The following is a 12,482-nucleotide window of genomic DNA, read 5'->3' on the forward strand; positions in this document are numbered from 1 at the left end:
AAATCATCTGGGGTCATGTCTGATGCGCTTCACACTTTGACAGCAGGTTGTGTCCCTGGGACGAGGGATCTGGCTCCTCTGAGAGGTCATTTTTCTCTGGGATGAGTGGTTTGACCAGAGACACTGATGAAGACTGATCACTCTCTTCCTCAAGGACGTAGATTCATTCCTAGAAGAGCGAGACAGTGGATGCCAATAAGCCCAGCAAGGTCTTACCCTTTCTGTCACTGTGTAGGAGCACCAGGAAGTGCTTATAGATGTTCTTGTTCCAAAAAACTGCTCCCTCAGCGAGCATCCCTCTGCAGAGTGTATTGTGCTGGTAGAGTGCAGATCCTTGGTCTCACGCCAGGCAAAACAGCTTCCCTATCGAGTTGTACCTGCGCTGCCTTCCTCAGTACTTTTCCATTTCACTGCTGGCCTGATGGACAATGTTTTCCAAAATACACAGACTAGGCTGTAAATCGTGTTCAGACGAGATTCAGAGAGCAGCCTGTATCCCGGAGGGTCAGGCACTTTCTCAGAGGTATACATCTAAACCTGGGGCTAGAATTTCAAATCCTTGCAGTCAGTGCCCTGAGATACTGGTTTGACTGTGAACGTTGCATGCAATACTTCATCGCCAGCTACGTGTTGCTAGCGCTGTGCTGGAATATTGATTCAGTACCATTTTAGAGGGAATTCAATTAACTAAATTACCATCTTCCCATCGTGGCATGGTTTCAGATAAAATGTTATTATACAGGAGTCATCCCCAATTTTTGTTAATACAATAACTGCTGCAGACGTGTAAGAACACAGGGGAGGAGAGAAGCAGGAAGATGCAGAGAAATAAAAAAAAAAGCAAGGATTAGATTCACCAGCTTTAAATACAGCATGAGATTTCATACAAGATAAAACTGAACACGATCCGTATTTAATGTCTATTTTGTTCCCTGTACAAAGGACAATTGCATAATTGCTCTGAACTGCAGTACTGACCAGAGCCATCTGCTGATGGTACCGATGCAGTTCTTCCTAGTGGCGATGATGTCTCACGACTGGTGCCTTTCTCAGCTGGAAGAGGTGTTTTGCGAACAGCGTGGCTGCTCCCTTGAGTCAACTGCTGCAGCAGGACGGTTTGTGGACACTCAAGACCTGGGCGAGATTGTTGCAGAAAAAAAAATTAAACGGTGAGCATGCATTCAGGAGAGTGAACCTGCTATAAAGATGTTTTCCAAAACCGATACACTGATTTCCATTTATTCAAAAGCATGTTTTAAAACATTTGTACTTAGAGCTCTAAGTTTGTAGCTTAGAGCTCTGTATTTCAAGATGGCTACAGCTACAGCTATGATTCATTTTAAGAGTCCGTGCATAGCTGGCTTACAATGGTTGATAACCGATAGAAACCATTCAAAGAGATTGATAGCATGTGCTAAGACAGCTGGAAGCACATCAGTGGAGTGCTATGCTTGCAAAAGGCAAGTCTCCTCTCTCTCGTTTTGACCTGAGGTACTTTTTCTAAAAAAAGCAGTTTCATCAGACCCAGAATATTCCTGACTTTCCGCTCACCGAACTGGCATTTTCATATCTTGGCTTGAAAGTCTGTAACCAGTTCCAGCGTCCTCAAGTGTACAATGTGCGCTAATGATCACCAAAATAGCTCGCTCATGTGTCAAAGCCCTGAATTCATCCATTTGCCACCAGTGCGGGGGTATCACAAGAAGTATACACGACTTAGGTGGGGGACAGAGCACCACCACAGCACCACCTCCTGCTGTGTACCCTGCCTGAGACTGGCCCATACCTCTGGCTGTCCTGCAGAAGAGCCCCGGTCTCCTGAAGTCTGGTAAATTGTTTCACTTCCAGTCTTAGAAATTCCACCGGCAACTCAGCCAGTCATTTTTCCAAAGCAACTCATCTAAAGGAAATACAGGGAGAAGGTTGAGCTTACAAGTACTGCCGTACGGAGCATCTTTCTAACAGGCAGGGCTGTTCTGAGAGACAAAAGGTGACTGCGGGATCCAGAGGCTGGAGGTTACGCTCAACAAAAAATCTCCAGAGTAGCCTGTGAGGGCTTGTGGAACATTCTTTGTTACCCAAAGTCCTTAAAACTCAGGGCTGTAGGAGTGGCTAAAGTCCGTCCCGCAGTTCAGTGCTTCCTTCCTGACCCTGCAGCATCCAGGGCACAGAACCGTGCGGCCTCTGCTCCGGGGCAGGTCAGAGGAGACGCTCAAACCTCCTTGGCCATCCAACCTGTGAGGCTATCCCAGATTACATTGCTCCTGTTACCTTTTATACCGGCCGTTGAAGTGTGCTGGACAAATGGGGATGAAGGTTTGGACCGCTGCCTGTTTGCCTGTCTGAGGGCAAGGACAGACTGAAAATACCCGATAATCACATTCGGTTCGTAGGAAAGCTTGTTTTGGTCCTTCGGCAGTCCGGGTAGCCATCCTATGGTGTTACTGGTTCCTTGTTACCTTACATTAATCTCGCTCTTGCTGTACAGTGGATCAAAGCTCCTAGAAGAGGCATAGCTGGCAACCACGTGTGTGGTTGCATTGCATCAGTTCTTGTGAGCCTTATAAAGCCACATCGGCCACCATTTCCTTGCTGCCCAGGAGGCTGTAAAGGAATCCTTCCATTTTGCCCTACTGCATGTGGGAGTTTGATCTCTTGAGGTGCAATAACTAGAAGCAGCAGCCTGATCCATCTCTTGTAACGTGCAAGCGGATACACGGCTCTGCTCCAGCCCTTCACCCAGCTGCTGCTTCAGATAATCCGTTTGTGAGGAGACAAGACAAAACAAAACAAAACAAAATCCCCCAAATCACAAAAGGTCACAAATGTTAAGAGAAATGAATCACTTTTCTACAGTTTGGCCAGTGCCTGGTAAGTCCCTAGGAGCCTTTCCAATGATGCTGGTGAGCCCTCTGAAGAGTGATAAATGGCAATGAGTTTAACATGGTGTGAGTTTAAGCGAACCCTTATGTCACTGCTTTGAAGTATTTGTTTGGAAAACGCTTCTAAAGAAAAAAGACATTTTCAAAGCATTCCTGCATAGGTGTGCAAAAATATAACCTAAACAAACAGTAAAATCTGAAACACAAAAAGATATTCAAGCATTTTGGCAGGGAGTTTAGGTGATGTCAGAAAACAAATGTAAACAGAAATGTTTCTATGGAATTTTTTTTTTTTTTTGAGACCTAATTGGAAACAGATTTTAGCTTCGGATTTAAACATTTCCCTGCAGCATCTGCAATGCTGTCCCTACATTATGCATTTTAGTCTCAAGGAGCACGAGTATGAGGCTGTTGAGCAGAGGAGGGAAAAAGCCAGCATCCTCCTGCTCACGTTATCGCCACAGGTCTAGCCAGTGGTCTTGGGAAAGTCAGGCAACCTGAATCTCCTGGGGTTTTTACCCAGTAGACTTCAAGATAAATTACAAAATCAAGAGATCCCTATCCATTGATCTCTGCCCTTCTGCCCTCATAAAGCCAGTATTTCTTGCTCCACTGAGACAGAGCTTTGAGAAGCGTGAGGAGCTCAGGGTGGGTTAACATCACAACTGGATGAGCTTGGGCTCTTCTCTAGGTGGACCGTGTAGATTTTGAACTCCTCTCAGGATGGGCATCCCATTCGGCCCAGACATCTCATTTCCTGACTCAGTGTGTTAGAGTGAGTAAGATCCACCGAGAAAAAGACGACCGTTTTTCCACTGGATCAAGAGTCTGATTTGATGTGAAGCGGCCCACAGCCCTGTGTTTGTTAAATCCAACCTGAGGAAGGGAGCAGGAGCACAGCTGGAGGCAGCGTAGGGGACCAGGACCTGTGACAGGCTGCAGTGCGATCATATCGAGTAAAACATAAAACCACAGCCCAAGTGCATGTGCAATATCTGGCAAACGCAGAAATTTGGACAACTATGGCACTTGGCCCTGGAGATGGCCCTGAAGATCATCCAGAGGATGACAAGTGTTGCTAGAAGTCTTGCTATGGAGGGGACGGACCCAGATCTTTCCAGGGTTGGACATGAGACAAAATCGGTATGGACAAGACGGCGGAGGCCGGCAGATGAGTGTTTGCTGTTTGCCTGCTTTCCCGGGAACCGGGAGAGGCCAGTTGACAGCTGAACAGCTCCTCTGCGCGGCAGCTGCCTGGCCAGCACGGATGGGCGGCGGGGGATTTTAATGTGAAACGCTTGGCTGGATATAGATAAAACTCCACAGGCACCGTCTAAAGACGAGACCCGTCTGACAGCAAAGCTTTTGAACTGTCAACGGGTTCACGCTGTGCAGGCAGGAGAGGACAACGGTGACCATCCGTTTGTTCATACAGTATTTATTTATCGATGGCATAATAAAATTATCCTTATTTTATGTTTTATTTTTCAGAAAACAAACTCTCCCCTTTTCCCCCTTATGCCAAAATATAGTCTGGCAGCCCTTCCTTCACCCTCCCTGTCGTCTAAAAACATCCAACAGCGCTGCAATATCGTTGTGAAGTTTTTTTGCAGGCAAGCCTACCAGGAGAGGATGGCAGAGAAACCGGCAACTCCAAAATCAAAAACCTGACACAAAAACCTGCCTCAGTAGCAGCCTCCAAATTGCTGTCTGGGGAGGTTATTAATAAAGCAATTAAATAAAGTTGTCTTCATGCCAGCTGAGACCTAAGTACATGCTAAAGACATATAATCCCATCGGTGAGGTGCGACAGAATCCCAGGATGCAGTTATTATTTTACGCATTTATTTACATATTAACATTTAATATATAAATTATTAATGTATGTATAATTTATATATTAACGTGTGGAGTTAGCCTGCATTCATATCAATGCTCTTTTTTTTTTTCATGCTGACCTTGTCCCCAGAGAAAGCTTAAAAATATCAATGAGCACTCCTATATCTTTATCTAAAGCCCTCCTTAAATTATTTTTTTTAAAAAACTAAAAATCCTGCATGCTAACAATGCATTAGTCAAGTAATGAGCTGGCACAGTCCAGATTTCCGTGGCTTTTTTTATTCCTTGGGTCTTGCTTCTCACCTGTTTCCTATTTTATCTAAGAGAAACGACACAAACAGCATCTAATTCACAAACTTGGTCACATTACCGTTGTGTTAATTGGCTTTTAAAATAAATTGCGGCCCTGTGCCTTCCTCTGGGGCTTTGAGGGGCTCAGACCCTGCAGTCGGATGGTCCCTTCCCTTGTAGGGATCCTCATTTGGGAGCTCCCTGGTCCTGGGGCCATCATGGAGGTCTCAAAACCCTCAAGTGCAGGTAAAATAGACAACGAAGTACCTCACAGTGAAGGATTTTAAAACCGAGCCTCTCCACAGCACTGTCAGCTTTATATTAAAAGAGCAGCAGTATGCTGTTTCTAACTAAAACACCAAATTTAAATGGGGTCTGATCACCACGTGTACGAACAACTTTGGGTGCTACACTTTCACTGACTGGTATAAAATCGAGCATCTTTGTTCCTAAGTCACTTCTGAAACAGGAATTTGCTTCTCTTTTGTTTTTGTTTTTGTTTTTTTTTTTAAAAAAAGAGCCCTGAAGTTTACTTTGGTCACTGCAGGTCCGGGCACGTGCTGGTCCTCCTCTTGCCTGGGAGCACCCAGGATGGGAAGGTGAGCCAAAACCGGCCATGCTTGACCATACACCCGCTTCATGGCATCAACCTGCAAAGTCAAGCATGACGAGAAGTCGTAACCCCCTTTTACCTTCTGTCGTGCCCACAGGACCAGACTACAAAGCAATAAGCTTAGGAGGAAGGCTTAATTATAAAGCCATCAGAAAAAACGCTGATGTTTGAATCACTGTTTTCAGCAATAACAGAAGAAATGAAAAGCCAAACCGAGGTGCAGCTCCCTTAAGATCCCTTCTTTATATCTCACGGAGTTGTCCTGTTGAGTTTTGTGTTCGGTTGTCTCATTTACTGGGTCAAATAACACGTTATCCCTTTCGCTGCTGCTGCTGCTTCTGCAGAACTGCGGCAGCTCGGGGAGACGCAGCGGCAACCCATCCTGGTGCATATTTTAACTAATCTTCACAGTTGTAACTTGTGTTTGATCAGAAACCACTGAGACAGTAAAAAAAGAATCCCTTTGGTGTTACTTTATCTTTTTTTTGTTGGGGTTTTGTCGTGGTTTGTAGTTCAAGTGGTACTTGAGTTCTTTGAGTAAATACTCTTAGCGATGGCGCACGCTTGTATGTTACGGTGAGTCGTTCAGTAGCGGTAACTGCAGGATTACCGCCATTTTTTTGTTGACTCGCTGGCTCAATTAATCTGTGTCCTAATGACAGGAAGTTTATGAAGCTTAAACTGTGAGTACTGGAACTGGGAGGAATTCGCCTTCTCCGGCCTCAACCGCCAAGGTGGGCATCTTGACCCTGCAAACGAACGCAGCTAACGACCCCCCCCGTGGGGAGAGAGAGGCCTTCCCACAGCAGGTAGGCGCTGCCAGGAAAAAGGTTGTAATTATAATTTGTTAATCACGCTATCGCAGCATCCTCGGGGTGCGTGAGCAGCCTCCGCTCTGGCTTTAAACCTGGCTCTGTGGGGACAGGTAACCTTGGCCTGCTCGTGTGCCCCCCCCCCGTCGCCCCACGCCCCTCAGCTGCCCACGACCTCCCTACCCCAATTACCGGGCTCCCGTCACCCACCACCCCGCTTTGTCCCCCAGCCCTGTCACCCTCATCACACCCGGGGGTCCCCCCCGGGGCCTCTCGCCCATTGCCTAGCGACGCGGCCACGCACTGCGGCCTAGGCCGCCATGTTAGGACCAGCCTGGGGGCCTGCGGCCTGCTGAGGGGAGGCAGGAGGGAACGGGTTTCCCCTCACAGACCCTCCCCGGGCCCAGGGGAGCGGACAGGCCCGGTGAGGGGGGGCAGGCTCAGGGGTACCGCCTGGCCTGCCCGCTCCCCCGGGCCCAGGCGTCCATTGTGGGCTGCCTGGAAGAAGCTGCCCTCTCCCCTCAAGGAAAGCCGGCAGCCTGTGTTTCAAGACCCTCCTCATGAAAATTGCAAAAAAAAAAGCTATAGCACCCTCCCCCCCCTCCCCCACAAAACAGACCATTTCTTGCTATTTTAAGTGAGTTAGATCAGCGCAAGGCCTGATGTGATGGAGAGGCACGAGACATGGCTGGGAGCAGGGGATGGGAGAAGGGGGTAAGACCCCCTCTTGCACAGCGGTGGGCTGCTAGCTTGGTGCTGATGCCCATAAAATGGCAGCCTGAGCTGAGTGAATTGCCTTAAGCATGTCTGGAAGTAGTTTTCTTGGAGCAATGGTACCGACGAGTGGGTTTTGGTAGCGCTCTCTCTCTTCCCATGTCCCCCCAAATTGGAAATGAGCCTTAGAAATATCAAGATTTTAGTATCCTGTTGTTTTTCTTTTAAAAGTTTTCATCTTTCTTGCTTGAACAGGTTGTTTTGGGTTTTTTTCATGTGTTGTATTCAAATATTTAATTTGTTTTGAAATTGCTGGGTAGTATCAGTGTTAAGAAGTTGATGATGAGAATATCTATGAAAAAGTCTCAGCTAAGCATACTTTGAGGGCAACGTAATTGTGGTTCCCCATCATTGTCAAGAGTGACCAGCAGCACCTTCATCATGTTAGTTTTGATTATGAGCTCTCTCTAGAAGCGACAAAGTTCAATTCTTGCATTCATTAGATTTTCTTTTGACTCCCTTTTCTGTAGCCACTTGTATGAGAAATAGCCTAAAAATATTCCAGACATCAGGTATCGTCTTCTACCATATTTTTTTCTGCTGCAAGAATGGTGTTCTCCATTGTCAGTACAAACTCTGTCTCCTTGGCTTTGGAGGCTAGCTGCTGTGGCAAAGGCAGGCAGGCTTTTTCTTTGTTTGTTTTCAGCTTTGAATTGACTTTTCCATCCATTTTAGTAGGCCACAGACTAATCCACATGTCAGTGTGATACAATAACATGAAGAAGTTGGCTACAGGCCTTAACTGTGTGTTCTTGTCCCGCTTTAGGTGAATTTTCTCTCTGCTTAGCTGACAGCCACCTATGTGCTTAGCAAGCATCCTTTCACCGTGGACAATTATTTTCTTTCCTGTCTTGTCAAGGGGATTGTGGCCTACAGAGTAATAAATATCTGCATATCAAAATAGTAACTAACTGTATAGAATGGTGTGTCCATAGGCACACAGGTTGTGTGGGAGGGTATACGGTATTTATCTGTATTTTATTACTTTTATTTTAATATTTAAGGAAGACGTTAATCATATTTCACTTGCTGTTCTGTGTAGCAAACTCAGTATACATGTAGACCAGGTTGTTCCAAGGTTTAACTGTAAGTATTACATTATGTAAAACCTTGCAATTTGCTGACTTGTCATGACCCATGACCATAAACATATATTAACCAAGGAATGTGTGTGCACAAGTTAATGGGAAGGTAATGCTCTAGGTCATTTGCCCCATGCTTTATTTTTTGTCAAGCTACCATGGAATGGAAAATAGAATGCAAAGCCCAATGGAATTTTAAAATAAAACGTCACGTTGTTTCAGAGTTTACATGTTCATTCTTGCCTCTTGATATGTTTTCCTCTTCTGTTTGAAGGAACTGGAGAGCATTATGGAATCTGCAGAAGAGTTAATTAATTTTAATGTCGGTGGCTGGTATTTCTCAATTCCCAAAAGTAAAGTCGCTCAGTTTCCTGAATCTCTGTTGTGGAAAGAAGCTTCTGCACAAGATCAGTCTGAAAATCTAAGATTATTTATTGACCAAGATGGTTTTATATTTAGACACCTTCATTATTACATGCAGACTTCAAAATTATCTTTTTTCAGCTGTGCTGAATTGAACTTATTGTATGAGCAAGCATTAATTTTGCAGCTGACACCTTTATTACAGGTAAAGTGGGATATTCCATGTGGCTTTTCTATAATTTTTTCATTCTTAGATAATATTGTCTGTAGAAGGATGTCAAGGAGTTTGCGTATATCACTTTATCAATGCTTGCGATAGGTATCCAAACAAATAATTGCCACATTCAACTCATCTGCCTCAGTTGGTGAGTACAGAAAACGTTACAAATTTGATGCTTAACCTTTCTGTAAGAGCTCGTTCAACAGTCATTACTCGCTTTTTTTTACCAAATTTAAAGCAAGCGGAGACTTTTATCTGCCAGCTGTTGTGCTTTATGACAATTATACTGATTGATCTTGCTGAATATGAACCTTTGAATGTGAAGAAGGTGAGTCTGCCCAAAACCAAATTCATCCCAGTGGGGCACCACTGAATTCCCTATCCTGTCAAATGGGGAAACGACGATTCTTCCTATTATGCAACTATTCTGTAGCTGCGTAAACAGAAATGTTAAATGGATGTCTGTAAAGAATATTTAATTTACTATTTAGTGACAAGTATTTTTTATTGTAATTGCAGTGTAGTTTTGCATTGTGCCAGTGAAGGTTGAGTCCATACTTCCTGGCTGGATGAAATGTGCATTTTCGTACATTAATATTTGCATTTCCTCTAAGTTTAGTCTAAACTCTGCATTTCTTTCAGTTTCTAAAACTTTTTTGTGGAATTGTCTCAACGATGCTTTTATGCTTGATATTTTTAGCCCAAAATATTAACATTTTGGGTTTAACCTGAACACTTTTGGATTTTCTTTTAGGACTGTGTTTAAAGATGTAACATCTCCAAATAGGTTGGGAGAGGAAGACCACCAAACCTCAGTAGTCTATTGTATTAGCAAACCGTACACGATCACATGTTTAACATGGACCTGTTGTGGTATGGCCAGGAACACATTCCACCGAACTAGAATTCTTGCATTTTCTGGCTTTTAAGTGCTTGTCAGTGTAACCTTTTTAATTCATAAAGATATTTTACGCATGTGCTTTAGAAGTCGTAACCATGGCTCTAAAGTTACTTTATACTTAATATCCTGCAACAGTACGTAACCATTTGTTCCACGTTTAAAATAATTTGTTTATCATTCAGTAAAAGATTCAGAAATACAGACTGTTAAACGTTCCTATCACTGAGCCAAACATCGATTCCCCTTTCTAATCATTGAATTCCTACAGCTTATCATAAAGGTGTTATTAAAAAGAGCCCAAAAGGTCTTTCAGGCTTTGTGTTGTTTTCTTGGCTATTTCTATTGTTGTATACTTTTATGCATGCCACGGTGCTGTCTTGAACTCCAGAGCTAGAATACAAGGAAGTGCCATTAAAACACAAATGTCGAAAAATAGTTGGCTTTTTTGGAATATATGAATGGCTCTGATTATACTACAATTTCTCATAAATGTTCTCTACAAGTTCATTCCATTTATCTTTAGGTACCTAAGACTTAGGAGTGTATTGTGCTAGTCCGTATGCAGTGGACTATGCATGGCATATTTTAGTAGATGTGAAGTACAGCATGGCATGCATTAGACTCTTTGCCATGGCTGCTTTGGATTTTTAGATTATTTGATTTGAAGTAGTAAATAGAAAAACTTTACATATCTTGACAGATTTTAGATAATTTGAAGGAGGCGAAATATAATTTACGTGTCCAGCCTGCAGATACACCAGCAGCTGAAAGAATATCTCTGAATTACTGGAGAACAGGAAAATGTACCAGCAAGCCATCAGAGATTCCTCCTAACAGTCCAGCATTCACAGGTAAGTGTCCCAGACTGACAAATTCTTTTGCATCCTTAGGAAGGCCCATAGACTGTTGTCAGTTGTTGCAAGCCAGGAACGTTTTAGTCTTGCAAAGTTTATTTTTTTGTGATTTTTTTTGATTAGTCACCTTTATTTAAAAAATAGGAAACCCCATGCAAATGTTTATTCATTTGTGCTGGGCTGTAAGACTTCATCCTTTGGCAAACATTAAATGTTGCGCAAGATTAATGCACTTTTATTGGCTTTGCTGTACTAGTCAGATCTCCAAAGTGTATCTCTGAGTGCCATTTTTCTTTCCTTATGTCTTGATTTTTCTCTGATTTTCTTTGCCTAGGGTTACACGAAAGAGCTCCCCTAGGGCTAGTGGATACACCTTTACTAGATACGGAAGACGAAGTGAATTACTGTTTTTTGCCACTAGATTTGGTGGCAAAATATCCCGTACTAGTTAAGGATGACAATTTGCTGTGGCTGCTTGAGAAGGCAGCCCTGATCGAGTGCGAGTGCAGTGAGTTCCGCTTCATAGGTAACTGTTCTTTTTTATTATTATTCTGACATGTCTAAATAATTTTTTACATTAAACTGTTCCTGTCTAGCTTCAATAATACTTCTTTAGAGATCAGAATCTTGTAATCTTTTGGTTTTGGTTTGGTTTTGGTGTCTGCCAGTTTTACTGCCCTGTTTATCAATCAAGAAACAAAGCCTCTACCGGGTGCCTTTCAGAGTACATGTACCTAAATTTACCCACTTATGGCTCTACTTACTTGGGTTTTATTAATTCGGCAGTTTTCTGAACTAAAATGCATCAGTGGCATCAGGAACCAGAACTGCTGTTAACAACCGGTAATTAAGGTAGACAAAGCTTACATGGTGACTCTAAATCTCTACTCGAGAAGATACTCTTGTACCTTTTCACTAGTAAAAAATCATGTTTCATTCATTAACTCATCTTCCAGCTTCAAAAAAAGACAAGTACTTCTCAAAGGTACGGCGGGATCACATACCTCCTCCATCAACATAGTATTTCATCCTCTGTGAACTCAGTTAAGATGAGATAGATAAGAAATTGCTGCAGTGTTGCTCTGCCAGTCCTCTGATGTTAGCAGAGGGGAAAACACATGTTTAAATGCACAGTGGGACGGGACTGTGCCTGCGGGGGGAAAAACCAGCCAAACAACAGGAAACCTCTTACATGAATCTCTCAGGCTGCTGTGATAAACAAGACTAACCTAATTCTGTGCTTCCCCTTTCGTTTATACTATGTCTGGTCTCCTCTACCATAAACCTTGTTTTTAGGGTTGTGTTTTCGAAGACAAAGCGTTCCCTGCTGTGTATATGTGCGTATGTGAATAGTAATACTGAGGGAAATGGTAAGAACCTCTTTTTGCTAGATCTGAGCAGTGGACGGAAGATGTCAACACACGCTTCCTGTGCTTTATTTTTATTTTCAAGTTAATTTTCTTCGCTCAGAGAAGATGTTGTTGCCTGATGACTTCTCCAACATAGATGCCTTGGAGGAAGAAGTTTTAATTCTGGGAATTCCTGAGCTTATAGATGCTGTGAAGATCTATAGAGGTAATATGATGTACATAGCTATATATTTTCTTCCTTATATGCATTGGTTTTAATGTTATCTTGTGAAATTGGGTGTTTGAAATGGAAATTATATTAAGATGATCAACACTGAGGTGCGTTAGCAACTCATTTCCGTAAAATGTTGAAAACGGTGGAAAATACGGCGGTGATTATTAACCGCTGACCTTCTGGGGCGCAGTCTCCGAGCTCCTTTCTTTGCAGGCAGCTGCTCCGTGGTGTCCCCCGCCGGGGGGCGGCGGGGGGCGGTGGCGGGCG

The 12,482-nt window shown here is 43.5% G+C and overlaps 1 protein-coding gene across 1 annotated transcript in view; it reads left to right on the top strand.

Annotated features, from left to right (window-relative positions):
- The first annotated feature begins 6,178 nt into the window (after positions 1-6,178).
- KCTD19 (potassium channel tetramerization domain containing 19) overlaps positions 6,179-12,482 on the top strand; it is a 21,236-nt gene continuing 14,932 nt past the window's right edge. Inside the window, exons 1-6 of the mRNA XM_019474984.1 lie at positions 6,179-6,201; positions 6,726-6,861; positions 8,568-8,861; positions 10,478-10,628; positions 10,966-11,157; positions 12,084-12,214. Coding sequence (XP_019330529.1) covers positions 6,179-6,201; positions 6,726-6,861; positions 8,568-8,861; positions 10,478-10,628; positions 10,966-11,157; positions 12,084-12,214 — 927 coding nt within the window. The remainder of the gene's footprint in view (positions 6,202-6,725; positions 6,862-8,567; positions 8,862-10,477; positions 10,629-10,965; positions 11,158-12,083; positions 12,215-12,482) is intronic.

Source organism: Aptenodytes forsteri, unplaced genomic scaffold (genome assembly GCF_000699145.1).
Source record: "Aptenodytes forsteri isolate BGI_AS27 unplaced genomic scaffold, ASM69914v1 Scaffold14, whole genome shotgun sequence".
Classification (NCBI taxonomy): domain Eukaryota; kingdom Metazoa; phylum Chordata; class Aves; order Sphenisciformes; family Spheniscidae; genus Aptenodytes; species Aptenodytes forsteri.